The sequence below is a fragment of the Moesziomyces antarcticus genome (assembly GCF_000747765.1).
Source record: "Moesziomyces antarcticus DNA, scaffold: scaffold_v10001, strain JCM 10317, whole genome shotgun sequence".
Lineage (NCBI taxonomy): Eukaryota > Fungi > Basidiomycota > Ustilaginomycetes > Ustilaginales > Ustilaginaceae > Moesziomyces > Moesziomyces antarcticus.
In genome coordinates this window covers 777,586-795,889 of record NW_014639009.1, presented here as the reverse complement: position 1 = coordinate 795,889, position 18,304 = coordinate 777,586, and the positions used below count along the sequence as shown (strand labels likewise).

At 61.5% G+C, this 18,304-nt stretch overlaps 6 protein-coding genes across 6 annotated transcripts; 3 read left to right on the top strand and 3 right to left on the bottom strand.

The window, feature by feature from the left end:
* Positions 1-1,034: 1,034 nt before the first annotated feature.
* On the top strand, positions 1,035-2,441 carry PAN0_001d0288 (uncharacterized protein; the record flags this gene model as incomplete). The annotated part of the gene is made up of 1 exon (XM_014803906.1): positions 1,035-2,441. One exon carries the CDS (start codon positions 1,035-1,037, stop codon positions 2,439-2,441), a length of 1,407 nt encoding a protein of 468 aa, XP_014659392.1.
* A 227-nt stretch (positions 2,442-2,668) lies between these two features.
* PAN0_001c0287 (uncharacterized protein) lies at positions 2,669-4,486 on the bottom strand (the record flags this gene model as incomplete). Its single annotated transcript, XM_014803905.1, has 1 exon — positions 2,669-4,486. The coding sequence occupies one exon, from the start codon at positions 4,484-4,486 to the stop codon at positions 2,669-2,671; it is 1,818 nt and encodes a 605-aa protein (XP_014659391.1).
* Positions 4,487-5,160: 674 nt separating this feature from the next.
* PAN0_001d0286 (oxidoreductase FAD-binding protein) lies at positions 5,161-7,227 on the top strand (the record flags this gene model as incomplete). Its single annotated transcript, XM_014803904.1, has 1 exon — positions 5,161-7,227. One exon carries the CDS (start codon positions 5,161-5,163, stop codon positions 7,225-7,227), a length of 2,067 nt encoding a protein of 688 aa, XP_014659390.1.
* Positions 7,228-9,363: 2,136 nt separating this feature from the next.
* On the top strand, positions 9,364-10,661 carry PAN0_001d0285 (casein kinase I isoform delta; the record flags this gene model as incomplete). The annotated part of the gene is made up of 2 exons (XM_014803903.1): positions 9,364-9,699; positions 9,873-10,661. The coding sequence occupies 2 exons, from the start codon at positions 9,364-9,366 to the stop codon at positions 10,659-10,661; spliced, it is 1,125 nt and encodes a 374-aa protein (XP_014659389.1).
* Positions 10,662-12,156: 1,495 nt separating this feature from the next.
* On the bottom strand, positions 12,157-13,812 carry PAN0_001c0284 (26S proteasome non-ATPase regulatory subunit 12-like; the record flags this gene model as incomplete). The annotated part of the gene is made up of 1 exon (XM_014803902.1): positions 12,157-13,812. One exon carries the CDS (start codon positions 13,810-13,812, stop codon positions 12,157-12,159), a length of 1,656 nt encoding a protein of 551 aa, XP_014659388.1.
* Positions 13,813-14,258: 446 nt separating this feature from the next.
* PAN0_001c0283 (ANTH-domain-containing protein) lies at positions 14,259-17,396 on the bottom strand (the record flags this gene model as incomplete). Its single annotated transcript, XM_014803901.1, has 1 exon — positions 14,259-17,396. One exon carries the CDS (start codon positions 17,394-17,396, stop codon positions 14,259-14,261), a length of 3,138 nt encoding a protein of 1,045 aa, XP_014659387.1.
* Positions 17,397-18,304: the final 908 nt, after the last annotated feature.

Below are 18,304 nucleotides of genomic sequence, written 5' to 3'. Positions count from 1 at the left end.
ATTGAGCTTGAGTAGGCTCAGGAGCGGTCGCGCTTGGCTGGGCGTCCATAACGTGATAGCGGGACCAAGCCGGTTATCGCACCGAGACAACCGCTCATCCGCCGCCCGCCGCCCGCAGTCTGCCGACCGCTGGGGTTGCCCGTGGCGGCCCGAGTCATCGCGTGTGTTTTGCGTGAGTTGCGAGATCCCCCCGCCTTTTGTGACTAGGATCGCGCGCGGATACGCCAGCGCTGAGGCAGCAGAGCAAGGCGCAGTCATTCGTGATTGCCCCCCTCGCTCGGATCGCACCCACAGCAGCACGCCCGCAGCGAGGCAGCAGCCCACACGCATCAAACTCCGGCGAGCACGACAGACCGCGTCAGTTCGCGACAAGGATCCGCGTCACAACTAGCAGCTCGCCGCTGCTCAACGCTTTGTGGGTGCGTGGGTGCGGGCTGCATTGAGTCAGACTGCAGCCAGCTGCACACGCGTGGCTGCATCGCATCGCCTTGGACCCTGTAGACATAGATAGGCCTGCCTCCCTCATCCTGATCGCCCCCTCCTTATCCCCATCTCCTCCTGCCTTCCACCATCATCCCATTCGCAACAACCGCACCTAGGCTCTTCTCCAACCTCCATCACCACCCGCAACCCTTGTTTGCCAGTGATCCGCCCCCATCAGCCCAGCTTGCGTATCCAGCCTTACCGCCAACCATCCCTGCCACTATGCTCGCCTAAGCCAGCTGATAGGCCTACTATCGCGACCTCCGCGATCTCTTGATCCCCTTTGCTGTCCCCTCTCTATCCGCTTGACTCCGGCTTCTTAGCTGGAACCGTCTCGTTACGATCCGCCTCCTCATCATGGATGCCGGTCCTCTCCATCGCCCTCTGGGAGATTAAGCGCCCCACCCTCGCGGGCTTCTCGTCCGACTAGCAACAACTCGACAATCCACTCCACCCATCGTCTCATTGACCTGACAATCCCTGCACCCATACCTCTGCTTTCCTGGCCCCCGCCCTCGTTATCGTTCGACCCCATAACGCATCCTATCACGATGAACCGTCAGCCAGATAGCGTTCTGCCCGGGCTCGGCAGCCCCGGCAGCCTCAAGGCTGTCTTCGGCAGCTCTTATGCTCGAGACTCGGATCTCGTGGACGACTTTGTCGACGAGATCCTGCCCGACTTCATGCAGACTTCCATCTCGGCATCCATCGCCGCATCCGGACGCCGCTCCCGCCTGGATGAATCCGCAGGAGAGGGCCTCCGCAGGAACGTTCTACTGCGCAACGCCATGCTCTCCAGCCTTGAGCGAGAGCGCCGCCAAACAGAAGTAGAGCTGCGAGACCCCAACGTCCCTACATCTCTGGCTTCAAAGGAGACTTCTGCGGATGATGCCGTTGCCAGCACCCTTATGGACGAGGAAGCTCAGTTCTTTGAAGATCTGCTCAGCGAGCTCACCGGCTCCGACAGCATAGTTCCATTCAACTCTGTCCTCGAGCTTCCAGCATCCCATAGCGACGCACCTAGCCTGGCTCCACGGGAAACCGCTGTAGCCATCAAGGAAGAAGACGAGGAGGAAGAAGACTTCATCGAGCTCGAGGCGGAAACAGAAGTCCAATTCGCCTCGTCTCCCACGAGTCTTACGGCGGATCGAGGGTCTCTCAGCCTGGACCTGCCTGTTCGGACGCTCAATGACTCTTGCTCAAGTGCATGCTCAGCGTTGGCTGCTGGCTCAGACTCTGGCTTTGCAGAACAGACTTCGCGCCCGCCGTCCGTCGCCAGCTGCTACACTGGCTATCCTCACGTCTGCCCGTATCCTGCCATCTCTGGATGCAGCGCTGCCTCGTCGGAGGAGCTGCCTGCTTTAATTGATGACGACAGCGACCTCGAAGAGGATGAAGACGAGGTGGGCGAGAGGGACTCTCCCGCGCTCGATGTTGGTGTCGATGCCGACGCAGCCGTTGTAGCCGCCGTCGAGGCCGACGCGTCACGGTCACGGCCTCTGTCGCCAATCCTCTCGCCTGTCCACTCGGTCTTCCTGGATTGTACGAGCTTGCGCGATCAGCTTTCGCCAGAGTCATCGCGGCCGACTTCGCCGATCTCTAGCGCATCGTCGAAGGGCGACGGCGAAGGGCCGAGCCCGCTGCTGATTGCGTCGGAGCTGGGCGCACTCCCGTCGCTCGCCGAGCTGTCGCTGCAGCCTCACATTCTGGGCCGGCCGCCTCGCACGCTCACATCGGCGTGGTTCGAGACCAAGGCAGAAGCAACAGGCAGTGCAAGCACGAGCGCCGAACGCATGCGCTGGACCTCGGCGCCCGCCACCCATCTTCGGTCGCCACCGACCGCGCCGGACCTTGTTCCCAATAGACTGGGGCTTGCCCCGCACCGCAACATCGCGCCGTTCCAGCCGCCGCACACCGACGCCAATGACACCTCGATCGTGGTTCATTGGTCGCGATAACCCCCCTCTTCCCTTGTTGATACCACTCGTCCCCTCTGCACTGTTGCCGCCTTGTTTGCATTGTTCTCACCTCGCAGTCTTGTTCTTCCGCATCGTATGGTTCCCCCTCGCAGTCCTTTGTTTCACCAGCACATACTCTTAGGTCGCGGTTTTAGTTCACTGTGTAATGTATTTTTGCGCTTGAACGATGGCCTGCAGGCGCGAATGCGATTGGGCTGACGGAGGCGTTAAGCAATGTCGTTGAGCTGGATCTCGGTGTCGAGGAAGGTGTAGTCGGCGTCGACTTCCTGGAGCCAATCGTCGTCGTCCTGCAAGTTGGCTGTGGGATCCGCGTCGTCGTCATCGTCGTCGGTAGGTGACGGGAGGTCGGGTTGGTGGAGATGGAATCGGGCGTGTGGGTTGAGGGTGGGATGTTTGGGTGCAGACGAGGTTGGGTGGAAGATGTTATCCAGCAGACGTTTGTTTGTGTCTTTGGAGGAAGGGAGGTGGACGGGTGAGAGGTGGAGACCTGCAAGGGCGGTGTTTGGTTCTGGTTCCGGCGTGGATGCAGTGACCAAAGCCGAGGTTGTTTGGAGCGTGTTGAACATTGCGTATGCGTCATCGTCGTCCTCGCCAAGCTGGGGTGCAGGCTGCGTGCATCGACCGTACAGCCGGTACGGTTGGATCGAGATCTTCCTACCCCCGCTGCTACTCTTGCGGGGGGAGGCGTCGTCGTCGGATAACTCCACCTCGCGTGTTTGTCGCCACCCGACACCGCCAGCCGGACTACTGCTCGCAACTTGCTTGCGCGAAGAGGGGCGCGGGACGCTGCTGGGAAGCGTGATTTCCGTGTGTGGCGATGACTCGCCCCTACGCACAGGGCTCGACGATGCACCGAGGTCGTCGTCGCAATCGCTCGAGGGCAGGATGGGCGCCGATCGCGTCTTGGGCTTCTTGGACGCAGCGGGAGAGAGCTCGCGAAGTCGACGACGACGCTGAACTTCGGCGCCGAATATTCCGCCTGCTGGACCGGCATCGTGCATCACCGCGTCCTCGTCTGCATCTCCCGTGCAACCACTGGTCGATGGTGCGAGGATGTCGACGGGTGCGTGGCTGGAGGGCGAGGCGAACAGCGGGCGGAAACCGGGCTTGCCGCTTCCCCTGCGTGCCACAGCCTTGACGGGCGAAGCGTCCAACACATCTTCATCATCGGACATCTGTGCCGGCACGACTGTGCGCAATGGAAATGCCGAGGCTGGAGCAGGCATGGTCGGAGGCTTGCGCTGCGTTGCCAACCCGAATGCGGCGAGTCCGCGCTGTGCTGGTCGTGGATCCGTCCCCGCGCGCCCACCTGCCCGCGCCGGGGTGGGCGGCACATCTTCCCCCCTCAACCTCTTGCGTGCCTTTGTGCGCGGCGTGTAGGCGACCAGGGCGTTCCTCAGCGCCGCATCGCCGTCGGTGCGTACAGGCTTGGTGGGCGTGAGTCGCGATGCAGCCGCTACCGCCGTGCGCAGCTTACTTGGCGAGGCCGTCACGTACTGCTGCTGCTGCGAGGCTACGCGGAGCGACGATTTGGACGGCGTAAAGGCGTGCGCGCGCTGCGACGCCGTCAGCAGCGGCGACCGCTTCGGCGTCATCTCGACATCCACCACCGATCCAGCAGGACTCGCCGGTACGGATGCGGCGGCGCGTCGAGACGGCGTCGCGAACGGGTTCTGCCGAGGAAGGTTCTCCTTCTGGCTGGGCGACGAGCGCTTCGTCGGTGTGCGGAACGGATTCTTGGATGGCGACGCGCCCGCCTGCGCCGTGACTCTACGCTTCGACGGTGTCCTGACCACATTGTCATCGAGCGTGTTCTTGGAGCTGGTCGCTTTGGTACTCGATGGCTCCGATCGCTTGCTGGACCGCGGTTTGGCGGTGGTATCGCCGCCTACGGCCTGCCAGGTCTCGTAGGTGCCCGAGATGCTGTCATCGGCAAGGATGTCGCGCTTGGTGGGGTCGCGACCATGGCGCTGCTTGAAGGCGCGCTGCCATATCTTGAGCTCGCGCCGCAGGATGTGCTCCATCGTCTGCGGCTGCGTGCAAGCGTGATGTGAGGCCAAGCGCGGCTGATGTGGGTGATGATGGGTCGAGAAGAACAGCAGGACAGCAGATGTTGGCAGGACGGGCGTGCCAAGTGGAGCGGCGGAGTTGCCAATCACCAAATTTACGCGTCGCGCGTCACGAGGCAGCGCGGCGTTTCGGCGCAATTTGTTAGATCGGAAAAGGATGGGGGGTTGGCCAGGGCTGCCATCGGAAGCTGGCATTCCACCGACTGGAAAGGTAGGATCGCCACCCGGCCAAGGAGAAGAAGGTCATGGGCTATGTGACCGAGGAACGACATCGTCATTGCACCCATTCGGCGAGCGTTTGTCCTGCGGCGACAAGATCTGGCAGCCTCGGAGTTTAGGGCGGTGCGGTACATAAGCGCGACTCCGCGTTTTTGGCGAGCTAGAAAAGCAGCCTTTGGACCCTGCGCATGTCATGGACGGCAAAGGGCCGTGTCGGTAGGGATGGTTGCTCAGCTTTCGCTCGAGGCGAGATCCTGTCGACCTCGGCACAGTCTCCTTGCTCTACTTGCCCGCGCAGTTGCGCACGGGATATATAGACGTGTCTCACACCCTCCGACTCGGCTCTCGACAGCTTGCTGATCTCCACCCATCATCCGCTCGCGTGTGGTGATCGTGAACGAGCAGCAAACATGGCCATGCCACACGAGTGGCACGCGGGCGAGCTGTACATCCAGTCGCAGCTCGGGCACAAGGATGCCGTCGCGGGCGCGCACCCGACCTTCAAGCCGCAGCTGACCGTTCAGCACCAGCAGTTCCACGCGCAGCTCAACATCCTCCCCGTCTGCACGCTCGACGCGCGCGGTCGACCGTGGGGATCGTTCTTCGCAGCCAAAGATGGCCAGCACGGCTTCATCTCCTCGCCCTCCTTGACCACGCTCATTGCAAGCCAGATGAAGCTGCACGAGCACCATCCGGTGGAGATGGCATTGACCGAGGGCGCAAAGTTCGGCATGACAAAGCTCGTCACCAACGACGATGGCGACTACCAGGGCCCGGCGCTCAAACTCATCGCCGGCGTTGGTGTCATGTTTGAGAACAGGCGCAGGAACAAGCTCGCAGGATTCATCAATGAGCGCAACACAGGGTCCAAAGAGGACCGCACGATCCAGGTCGAAGTCATGGAGAGCCTGGGTAACTGCCCCAAGTACATCAACACCCGCAGCCTGGTGCCCAACCCGAACCACAACCCCACGATGCTCCACAGGAATCTGGACCTTGTGCCTGGCCAGCTGCTTCCCGAGGAGACGCTGAAGCACGTTGCTCAGGCGGACGCAGTGTTTCTCGCGACGCGCTACACGAGTCCCGTGCAGACCATCTTCAAGTCGCATCTGGGCATCAACATTCGTGGCGGCAAGCCGGGCTTTGTTCGCATCACCGCCGAAAAGGTCACGCGCCGTAGCGGAGAGACCGAGCTGCGCCAGGTGGCGTACCTGCCGGACTACTCGGGCAACCGCTTCATGAGCTCGCTCGGCAATGTGCACTCGGACAAGGTCGCCGGGATCACCATCCCGCTCATGCGCAAAGGTCAGCCCATCGACGTCGTCTACCTCACCGGCGATGCAGAAGTGCTGATTGGAGAGCGGTCCACGTCCATCTTCCCTGGTGTCCGAACGTGTGTTCGCATCGAGCTGACCGGGTTTATGCACGTGCAAGACGCTGTGCCGCTGATGCCGGGCGAGTTCGACCCTTCGCAGGGCGTCGAAGACTTTGAGCCCAAAGGCGACGACGGCATCGGATGGAGTCCGTACAATCCGCCCATACGTCGGCTTCGATCCGAGTTGACATCTGCACCCGACGCCGACTCCGACCAGCAATCAGCCGGGAACCAAGCGAACATAGTCGCGTTCGAGCAACATACTCCGGACCTCGCTACGATCACCTTCAGGCTATCGCAGCCGGTCAGGTACCGCGCCGGGCAGCACATCATCCTCGACTGTGGCTCGCTGCTTGATGCCGAGGTGAAGGAGTACAAGCACATGTCGGACAAATATGGGGGAGAGCAAGAGCTCAACGACACGGGCATGCGGACGTGGACCATCAGCTCGGCACCGTCGTCTCCGGGTAGCCCGCAGGACACGGTGAGCGTCACGATGCGTAAGATCGACAGAGGATTGGTCACGCCCAAGATGCTCGCAGTCGCAAAGCAGGTAAGCGCGGGCGAGACGGTTGGAGAGCTGCCTGTGCTCGGACTTGGCGGCGACTTTGTTCTTCCGACGCAGCTCGAAGCGCAGACCAAGCTTTTGTGGATCGCATCGGGAGTGGGCATCACACCTTTCCTCTCGTTCCTTGCATCGCTGCGCGCTTCGACCGAGAGCGTCCGCATTGACGTGACTATGATCCTCGCCATGCGCAGGGCAGAAGCTGCCGCCATGCTCGGCCTGGTTCGCCAAGCGGTGGAATCGAACTCTTCGTCCTTGAATGGGACGCTGAGCCTGCACGTCGTCTCCGCTGGCGTGCAAGACTTGGATCTCGGTGCTGGCACGACAATCGGCGGCTTACAAGTTGGCGTCACAAAGCACAGCCAGCGACTTGATCCCGAGCTCTTGCTGTCCATCAGCAGCACCGAGTCCGAGAGTGCGGGCAAACCGGAAGCATGGGTGTGCGGTCCTGCGTCGCTCGAGACTGTGGTGATGCAGACGTTGCAAGACGCAGGCTGGCCCGCTGAAAAGCTGCATCGCGAGTCGTTCTCCTTCTAGCCAGCGTGCAATTATGGTCTCTTTCAACGTGTTCCTGACATGCTTGTTCTCTGACGGGAAGGAACAAAAGCCGGTAGGATGGTCCAAAGCCAGGGTCTGTCTCGTGCTCGCAAAGTCGCCATGTGCAGCGGGCTGGGTTCGGCTGGGAAATCACAATTTCTTCCACCCTGACAAGTCACAATTCTTGCTAGTCAGGATGCAACGCACATGCAAGCCAGCGGACGCGACCAATCTGTCGCACCCGCTGGCGGCTAAGCGGGCTCTAGGCATTGGGCTCTCGGCGACTCACGTGCAGGGTAGAGTTGTCCGCGCTGCATCAGTGAAAGGTCGGCGAAGATGCGGATATCACATCGGTCCACCCGCCTGCACTGCGGACTGTTCGGGCGCTGATCCTCCGTGGTTTGCGAGGAGGCCTGTTCGCAGTGGCTGGCGCTGGGGCCGCTGACAGCTGTCACGCTGCCAACGAGAAGAGGTGGAGGAAGGCGACTTTGCATGAAATCGTGCAAGCAGGGAGGTGCTGATCGAGGCCTTGTACATGATCATCCGAGAGCATCGATCGGACCCTCAAAAACGTGGCTGGCCCGAGCCCATGTGCATGTCATCTTGCTCCATATCGTATCTCATGCCGCCTCATCCACATTGACATACAGAAGCCGGGAGCTTGGGTCGGGCCGATGTGTTGGTCTCGGCGCAGCGCGGGATTGAGCTGTCGCGACCCAAGGATGCACGAATCACAAGTCGAGTGCCTAGGCCGCGCCGCTTGCAGGCGGAAAGACCTTCTCCGCGCCAAGGCGGCGGAAGCAGCAGCGGCGGCAGCAGCGGCGACGACGTGGCGCTGGAAATCGAAATCTCGAGCGAGGATGGGCGTCGAGCAAAGATCGCACGATGGCGCCGATCTGCGGAAAATTGCTCGGAGATACTGCTCTGGCGAGGCTGCCAGTTGCGGCCGGCTGGAGAGATTCGAAAATTTGTGTTCAAACCCCTTGCCCCTGCTTCTGTGGGCTCACCCGGGCTTGAGCGAGGATTTCGTGCGATTTTGCAGGCTCCTACTCGGCCATTGCACGCTGCTACGCTTCTTGGCCTGCAGCCGCGCCCAAGGCCTCGGTGCCTGTCGAAGCTCCGTATTGGCCTGCGGCTGTCTCTGTGTTGGGTTTGTAGCCGGCACGTTTCGGATAAATGAATGGGTTCGAGATGAGGTCCCAGGTGGCAGTGACGGCGCTGTCTTGTACTAACTTACCGATAGCCAGACTCGAGCGGCTTGGTCAGGTCACGGACACCCGTGGCCTGGGTGGGCTGAATGTGTTGCTGTGCTGCGCTGTGCGTGCGGATGCGGCTCGGTGGGTGTGATGCTGCCGAATTGGGGCTGGGCTGGCCACACACGCGGACTGGCGCGCCTGCCAGCGGCTCAAGAGAAGCCAGCGAGAGGGCGCGGCCCTGGCGAGGGGAATATTGGCAATTCGACTTTGACACGCACCCGCAGCGCCAGCCAAGTCAAGTTAACTCATCGCTGCCCGCCCGCGCCCGTCTCGGATTGGCGAGCTCGGCGTGCAGCGTCTGTTGCTGGCCTCTCTGCCCGTTTGCCTCGCTGCGCTGCCCTGCCCTGCTTTTGCCCTGCGCTGCCCACCGCGGCCTTTTCGTCAGCCCAGCCAGACACCCACACACGCTCCGCCTGGCGCTCGCTAGCTAGCACACCGCCCGCAGCCCATCACCCTCCCTTTCCGATTCACCACTTCCTCTCTCTCTCGTCACCATCCGCGCCGTTCCCACCCAAATCCTCCGTTTGGGCAATTCGGCTGAGTCGACGACATCCTAGCCAGCATCCTCTTCGTCTTCCGCTCCGCTACACCAGCATCCGCACGCACCATCCAACGTCGCTCTCCATCTCTCTTTCACTCTTCGAAGCAACTCGTCTCGCTTCGCTACCAATCCTCACCGCATCCAACCCGTCGCACACTGCACGCGCTCCGCTGCCTCACCACATTGACGCCAGCCTTGTTCGTCATTGCAACCCGACTTCGCATCACTACGGCAGCTTGACCACTCATCTCGCTACCCATCTGGTCTGCAGGCGTAGTCCCATCGCCGCACCTCTCCTAACCTCCTCCGCGCCCACCACCACCACCCGCAACCGCCACCATGGATCTTCGTGTCGGCGGCAAGTACCGCATCGGTAAGAAGATCGGTTCGGGTTCCTTCGGTGACATTTACCTCGGCATCAACATCATCTCCGGTGAAGAGGTCGCCATCAAGCTTGAGTCCATCAAGGCCAAGCACCCGCAGCTCGAGTATGAGGCCAAGGTCTACAAGACCCTCGCAGGCGGTGTCGGCGTCCCCTTCGTCCGCTGGTACGGCCAGGAGTGCGACTACAACGCCATGGTCATCGACCTCCTCGGCCCTTCCCTCGAGGACCTCTTCAACTTCTGCAACCGAAAGTTCTCCCTCAAGACCGTCCTTCTCCTCGCTGATCAGATGGTACGTATGCTCCGTCCAACTTCCGCACCCTCGAGTCAACTCAGCTTTGCAATGCAGCAGCCTAGCTGCCGCGTCGATCACTCTCCCCTCCTTCCCGCATCGCCCTCGCTCACAATTGGCAGAAAGACTGACCTTCTGACTCTCTTCCCTTGTAACCTTCTCAACCCTTGCAGATCTCGCGAATCGAGTACATCCACTCGCGAAACTTCATTCACCGCGACATCAAGCCCGACAACTTCCTCATGGGCATCGGCAAGCGCGGCAACCAGGTCAACGTCATCGACTTTGGTCTCGCCAAAAAGTACCGCGACCCCAAGACTCACCTTCACATCCCCTACAGAGAGAACAAGAACCTCACCGGTACCGCCCGCTACACCTCGATCAACACCCACCTCGGCGTCGAGCAGTCGCGACGTGACGACCTCGAGTCCTTGGGCTACGTCCTCATGTACTTCCTCCGCGGCTCGCTCCCGTGGCAGGGTCTCAAGGCCGCCACCAAGAAGCAGAAGTACGACCGCATCATGGAGAAGAAGATGACCACCCCCACCGAGCTCCTCTGCCGCGGCTTCCCCTCGGAGATGGCCATCTACCTCAACTGCTGCCGCTCGCTCCGCTTCGACGACAAGCCCGACTACTCGTACCTCCGCAAGCTCTTCCGCGACCTCTTCGTCCGCGAGGGTTTCCAGTACGACTACGTCTTTGACTGGTCCATCCAGCAGCGCTCCGAGGACGCAAAGGTCGAGCCCTACGTCAAGCAGCAGGCTGCCGTCCAGCAGCAGGCCGCCGCACAGCTCCCCCGCCGCAAGGTCCTGCCTCAGGAGGGTGACGACGCCGTCAACAACGGCATGGACACCACCCGCGCTGCCCACGGCACCGCACGTCCCGCCGACAAGGCCTACATGGCTCAGAACCTCGCCGGCTCCTCTCGCCCTCTCAAGCGCGAGGACCAGCCCTACTACTGAGCAGCTCGCAACGGGCTGCGGCGTCGGATCTCCTCGCTCGCTTCCTCCACGCCTCCACCAGTCGTGCTCTGTCTTTTAGTAGGCACCACGACTGGTGAGTGCGTGGACCTGCATATCCAATGCATGTCGCACGACAGGCTTCAGGATCCATCGAGCACATGACATCTGGCGGTCCATGGCCCCGCACACGACCTTGCTCTCCCTCAACCCCACACGCTCTTTACGACATATGAATGGATCTCGACTTCCCTTGCGGCACGGACGGTCGCGCAATGCTTGGTTTTTGATCATGGCTCATGCCCACGCAACGGCATGGGCGGTTTCCCTCACACGACTTCCTCGCGGATATGCGAGAGGGCTTCGGAGGAATAAAAGAGACAGGTGTCTCAATCATGATCATCTCAACACAACCAAGCAGCAAGCAGGTTTCGCACGGCTGCCAACGGAAAGCGCACGCGTGTCGTCGCTTCCCGCAGCAGCACTCTCGGCTCGATCCTGCTTGTCTAGGCGCGACGTCTCGCAATGCCGTCTCCCCCCAACGATCCACATTCAGTCAAGAGCTTCCATCCACACTTGTTCTCCGTCATCAGCACTAGGTTTTCCTCTTTTCCAATCCTCTCTCGCACATCGCCGTCACCTGTTCCTCCGCTCATGCTGCAGGGATAAGTGCGGCGTGAAGCGACTCCAGCTCCGCACGGTCGGTCTGCCTTGCAGCCTGCCTGCAGCGCTGCGGCTGGCAGCATCCAAGCTCCAACTGCACCCACGGTCTTTACTCGGTACTTATGCATTCCCCCTTCTCCCCCACGTTTTTCCCCCACTCATGTTGTCCAGTTTCCCTCATCGTGCATTTGACGTGGCACGCTCTTCGCACTGCGATGAGCGACCATGCCATGCGCATCCACCCCACTCCTCTGTCGTCAGCTGTGTTGTCGTCAATCACCATCATGCCCGTACGAAGCGCCAAAGTTTGTGAGTCTGTGAGAGAAACTCCGAAACGAGGGCGGGCCGTGCTTGCCAAGGAGGGTCGACGCGCTTTGACTTCGTTGCCAACAGTGCATCGGCCGTGCACCACCGAAAAAGATGAGCTTTGTGGTTTCCTACAGAGACTCTAACCCTTGACACAGAGGCCGATCCAGAATCGTGGAATGATCTGTGCTGTAAGCTGGGCAAGCTACACGACTGCAGGTGTGCCTATTACGGCCGTGGAAGGTGAGCGAAAGGATGACGCCGTGCGTACCGGTGCTCGATCTCGGTCGTAGCACAGGTGTGCTTCACCTTGGGTCGAGCGTGACCGATCGCCAGACCAACATCATGTGTTGCAACACCGTGTGCCCTGGCCTTTGGCCCGCACAGCAACGCTTCCGATCCCCCACACTCACGCCAGCTCACTCTTGTCCGGGCACAATTGAAGCGGCATGCATCTGCATCACCGCACCACTACCTTTGGCAAAACGCATTCTGAAAAACGACGCTGTAAATTGCATGCAATGAACGACTAGGACCGGATGCCGGCGCGGTGGATGGCCCACTCCTTCTCGACGAGGTGGGTGACCTTTTCGACCGTGTCCATGAGCTTGCTCATGTCGGCCGACCACGCGTTGAGCACGTCGGCATTGGTGCGTCTCTTTTCAAACGTCACCAGACCACGCGGACGGTCCATCTTGGCCCACACGGTGCCGCCGCTGACGAGGTCGGCGAGCGCCTGTTCGGACTGGTCGGGCGAGAGGTCGAGCAGCTGCGCGAGGCGCGCGAGCGTGATGCGCGTGTAGTAGCGCGAAATGACGCGGATGTTGTGCTCCACCACGCGCTTGTGCAGCTGCTCCCATCGGTGGTTGCCATCGCGCACCGTCGCCGCCCCTGCACCCGCGTTCGACTTGGCCGCCGGAGTCGCGGCGTTGAATGTCGCCGTCTCGCGCAGCATGGGCCCGTACAGCGTCTCGATCCCAGGCCACCGCATCAGCTCGGGCGTCGTGAAGCACTTGAGCAGGTTCTTGTGCTCCGGAACCTGGTCCAGATCCTCCATCGCCTCGATGCGCGCCATGAGATCGCTCTGCTCGTTGTCGTACTTGGCCAGCGCAAGGAAGACGACCACGTTGCGCAGCGTCTCCTTGCGCCGCGCATCGTCCTCCTGCACCGACGGCGTCGCAAGCACCTCGCGGTAGTACTTGCAGATGTCCAGGAACTTGTCCTCGCACAGCGCATACTCGATCATCATGCCGTAGTAGCGCAGCTTGAGGTCGGCGTGCTTGGCATTGTCAAACAGCTTGGTGTTGATCTTCTTGGCCACAATCGCCATCTTGGCCAGATCGCTGCGCTCGTAGTTGAGCCGCATCTGCTCGAGGATGAACTCGACCTTTTCGCGGCGGTCCATGCTGCCAAACGTCTCGACCGCCAGCTCCTGCAGCGCATCCGCCGCCTCGGACACCTTGCCCTTGGTGTAGAGCATCTTGGACAGCAGCAGCGTGATGCGTGCGCGCTCCACCTCGACAAAGATCTTGCCCTCCGTCACGGTGCGCAGCAGCTCTACGATCTTCATGCGCGTCTCCTCGGTGACGCCCGTGTCGCCTATGCGCTTGGCGGCATCCATGAGTTCGAGCACCTTGGCGTTCTGCGCGCCCACCTTTTCGCGCTCGCGCTCCTCCTGCGCCTCCTGGCGCCTGCGCGCCTCGACGGCCTCCTTGGACTCCTTCTTGCCCTCCTCCTTCTCCTTCTTTGCCGCCTTCTCCTGCTCCTTCTTCGCCTTTTCTGCTGCGAGGTCCTTCATCTCCTCGTCCTTGACCTCCTGCTCCCTCCTGCGCTCCTCCTCGGGGTCGACGGCGGGGTAGACAAAGCACATGACGAGCTGCACCATGCGCGTCGTGGCCATCTTGAGCTGGCCGTGCTTCTTGGACAGGCTCGTGACGGTCTCGGCAAGCAGGTCCCAGTTGGTCTGTTGTGGGCTCGGCGTGTTGCGCACCAGCAGACACGCGAGCAGCAGCAGCCGCGTTGTCGAGTTGAGGTCCGCCGCATTGCGCGCCTTCTTCTCGAGTGCAAACACCTTTTCAAGCGCAGCGCTGAGCTGGTTCGACGCCGCCAACGACTGCGCCTCGGGGATCAGCGTCTCGACATCCGCGCTAAAGTCCGCCTCCTGCTTCTTCTCCGCGGCCGACATGCTTCCCTGGTCGTATCGATGATCCTCGGCGTGGTGTGACTGTAGATGTGTTGGCAGGAAACTGTGCGTGGTGGTTGAATGGACACGCAAAGGGCCAAGGTTGTGGTGGTGTGAGCAGGTGTTGGTTTGGAGATCGCGTCCAAGTGCTCGCTCCACTCTGCTCACCAACCGGGCTTGTGCGGCGCGGCCCTCGAGCCCAATTGCCAAAAGTGGAGAAGGCGGCGTGGCCTTCGATCACAATTTCCCACCTCGCTGGCCTGCCGCCCAAGCCTGAGTCCAAGTGACCTCAGGACGCGTCTCTCACCAGTGCCAAGCGCTTAGTCAGCATGTGCAAATCCAACCTCCCTCCCTCAACCCCATCGGCACACCAGCCCAACCTTTCGTAGTATCATAGTTGCATTGCTATGGAAGGAGAAGTACACGCACCAAACGAGCCACACCTCGCTCTAGTCGTCTTCGGTCGCGTGGTAGCCCGCCCTGCGCATCGCACCGAGCACGCGGCGTGCCTGGGTGAGCTCCTTCTCGAGCTTGAGCACCTCGACCTGCTGCTCCATCTCCTTGACCTTAAACTCGTGCACGGCCATCTGCGAGTAGTCAAAGTCGGCTGCACCGTTGCTCTGCCTGTCGGTGATGGTCTTGACCTGCTTGACGAGCGCACGGCACGCGTCCGTGACCGCCTTGGCCGCCCGCTCGAGCCGGTCCTGCGTCTTGGACATGAACTCGGCCTTGACACGCGACGCGGCCACCACCTGCGCCGTCGCAGCCGACACCTCGTTGGATGCGACAATGAGCTGCTCGAGCGAGTGCGTGCCCATGATGACGCCGTCGGCCGCCTCGATGAGCATGGTCGTCGCAAACGCCACCGCACGTGCCGCCGAGATGAGGCCCTCGGTCCAGCGGTTGTTCTTCTTGTAGAATTGCTGGTTGGTCGACGAGCCTCGTCCCTTGGCCACGATCTCCTGCTGCGACTCGGTCGCCGCCTTGATGAGGCCGGCGATCGCGCGTGTGATGGCGAGCGAAGCCTCGAGGATGGCGTCGTGCACCTGCAGATCCACCGCCGAGTACTTGTTGTGGTCCCTCGGCCTCGACAGCAGCGCCTGCAGCTTGGCCGTCGCAGCATCGATGGCGCTCGCAGCATTCATCATCTCGCGCTCCACAATGTCGCCAATGTCGCCGTTGGCGTTGGCAAGCATGGTGTTGCCCGCTTTGACCATGGTCTCGACCACGCTGTTGAGGTTGCCAAACGCGGCGCGCGCCTCCATGTTCTGGCGTGCCACCACATCGCGGCGCTGGGCAGGTGCGACGCCGGCCAGACGGTACGACTGCAGGTTGCTGAAGAATCGCAGCAGCACGTTGCCCGTCTCGCGACCGGTGCCGATGAGCTTGTCGGCAGCATCGTCGTTCTGCGCCAACCTTGTGATGCCCTTGGTGCTGGTGAGCGTGTCGCTGATGGTCTGGGCGAGCTGATTGGCGCGTTTGATGACCTCGACGTGCTCGCCGCCCACCTCGCCGGAGAGGTAGAGCGAAAAGACGGTGGCAAACTCGTTGGTGGAGGTGGTGCCCTTTTCGATCATCGAGAGCACGTACTCGGGCGTGGCGGTGGTGTTGCCCGAGGCCGAGGGCGACTCGAGCTCGTAGAGCGCATCGTCCACCTTGTCGACGCACGCCTGGAGGATGGAGTCGATGATGGCGTTGAGCTTCTTGGAGTTGTCGAGGATGAGCGTGTCGATCTGTGCATTGACCGCCTGGTCGCTCTCGCCCTGGTTGAGCTGCATGTCGGTGAGCTGCTTGATGGTGGCGTCCATACCCTCCTGCATGATGGCGAGCTCGGCATCCTTCTCGTCGCGGATGCGTGCCAGCTCGGCGTCGCGAGCGTCGAGCTCCATGCGCTTCTCGCGCAGCGAGTCCTCGAGCTCGGCGATCTGGCGGTTGAGCGTGGACATCATGCCCGAGAGCTCGGAGCTCTTGGCGCGCGTCGCATCCTCTGCACGCTCGTTGGCAAACATGAGGTCGCGCTTGAGTCGGTCGAACTCCTCCTTCTGACTGGCCTTGATGCGGTCGAGGTCGAAGCGGGCGCGGTCGCGCTCGCGGATCATGTCGGCGAGTTCGAGGTTCTTGGCCTTGACGTCGCGCTCCATACGCTCCATCTTGTCGACGGCCTCCTGCGCGCTTCCAGCCTTGATCTGCATCTGCTTGTACTTGCCGAGCATCTCGAGATGCTCGGTACGCAGCTGAGAGTAGAGCTTGGCGAGCGCCTCGTACTTGTTGCGCCAGAGAGTGACCTGATCCTGGAGCTGCTTGATGAGGTCGTCCTTGCCCTGCATCTGGGCGCCAAAGTTCTGGCCGATGTTGGCGAGCTCGGTTTCGAGCGCCTTTACACGACGGTCGTACTGCTCGAGCATGAGCTGGTCGCGCTCGTACTGTCCGCGCATGGCTAAGACCTCGCGCTCGAGCTCGGCGAGACGACCGCCCTGCATCTGGTCCATCTGTGCACGCATGAGCTGCTCTTGTGCGAGGCGCTGCTGTTCGGCCTGCTGACGCTGCTGTTCCTCAAAGTCGCGCTGCTGCTTTGCGGCGAGGTCGGCTTGTCGTTGCCTCTCTGCTTCCTCCTGCGCCTTGAGTGAGGCCTGCTTGTCTTCGTACTGCTTGAGCAAGCGCGCCTGCTCGTCGATCTCTGCCTGGGATGGACCGGGGTCCGGCGTTGGCGCCTTGGGCGTCTGTCGAGGCGGGAGGTAGGGACCCTCTTCGGGGAGTTCAAAGAGGTTGGGGGGCTCGTGGTTGAGCTTGGGGACGTTGATGAGGGAGGTGAGGTATTTGAGGTTGGCGCATTCGTAGTAGAACTTGCGGAGTGAATGGTGCTGCGAGTCGTAGCGCTCGCGAAGGGGTTGAAGAGCGTCGCTGGCGTCGGTGCGACGGTGCATGGCGCGAAGCATGGAGGTGAGGAATTTGTAGATGCCGTAGCTCTCCTTGACGAGGGGGACGAGAGCGGAGATGCGGCACTCGTTGTTGGCGGAGCCGCGGAAGTGGGCAAAGACGAGCTTCTGGAACTGGTCGATCTGGTCCTGGAGGTTCATGAGGTCCATGATGGTCTCGTAGCCTTCGTCGGGGTTGTCGATGTTCTTGAGGGAGATGTACTCTTCGTATTCGAAGAGGCCGTTGAACTCCTTGTGGTGGCGGTGGAAGCGGAGCTTGGCGAGGATGAAGTTGACGTAGGCGCGGATGAGGGCTCCGTAGCCGCGCATGCTGTCGGCGCCGACGGTGCGGGCGCAAGTCTCGAACCATCCGATCTGAGCCTGGGCCTCCTTGAGCACGACTTGGTGACCCTCCTGGAGGACCTTGTGGACGAGGATAAGCGCCTTGAAGGTCTGCACCTCATCGCTGAGGATGGGCTGGACGCGGAGGCCGGTCCAGATGGATTGGGAGGTGCGGTAGTCCCAGGTGTAGACGATGCACTTGCGGACGTGCTTCTGCTTGGGAGCGGTCTCTTCGGTGCTGGTGGCCTTCTTGATGTGGATCGAGAGCTCGGACTCGGCCTTGTCGCGGTCGACGGGCCGCGTGGGCATGTGGTCGTCGAAGCGCGCCATGGTAGCGTGTGCTCAGCGGCGATTCCGAGCTTTGTTGTGGGTATGGAGGAGGTGGTTGCAGAGTCGGAAGGGCCGAAGAGATGGATGGATGGATCGAAGGAGAGCGGGGCTGATCCGATCGATGGGAGCAAGAAGAGTAAGCGGACGGACGGAAGGTAGCCGATCTTGAGGCAAGGCGAAGGCGTGTGTGCAGCTCAAGTGGAGACGGCGCTGCAAGCCGGGCGGCGGTCCGCACAGCCAAGGAAGGAAAGGGTCAACGGCTCAGCGTCGGTCGACAGGACGGGCAAGCGAGCCAGACCCACGGAGCAGGGGCCATCACCTGAGGGCACACGCGCACAGAGTCGCCTCCGATTCCCAGGGCCGGGCTCAGAGTGGGGACCAGGCCATCGCAGCCAGCAGCCGCACCACGCGGCAATTCGAGAGCCTCCAGCCGTGTGTCTGTCTCGTCTGTGGCCGCGGAACTTGAAATTCGGCGGTCATCTCGCGGCCAGTTCGGGGCTGTGCGCTGCTTGGCTTTGAGGCTGAGTAGAGGTGGAGTTGGAGGCGGCGAAATTCGATTTGTTAGAGCGCGCCTGCTGTTGGATCCATTTTTTGGTCGCGGCCGTTCAACTCTACGCGTCTTTGCTCTGTCGTGCCTGACCTGGCTCTGCCGCGGGGCGAAGGATTTTGAGCGATTTCAAGGCGGTGCAGTGCAGCCAGGCGCGCCCACCGCTCTCATGCAGCTGCACAGCATTTCAGCCAGGCGACGGCACGCGCCCCGTCGTGCCTGTTCTTCGCCCTCTGGCTCTCGCTGAAATTCATATGGGCCATTTGGCTTAAGTTGGGTGTGTGGAGTTGAGTGTGTGCGGTGGCCCCTATCCTGCTGCCCTGGCCATGATGCTCTCTCTGCTCGCGCGCAAAAGTGAGAT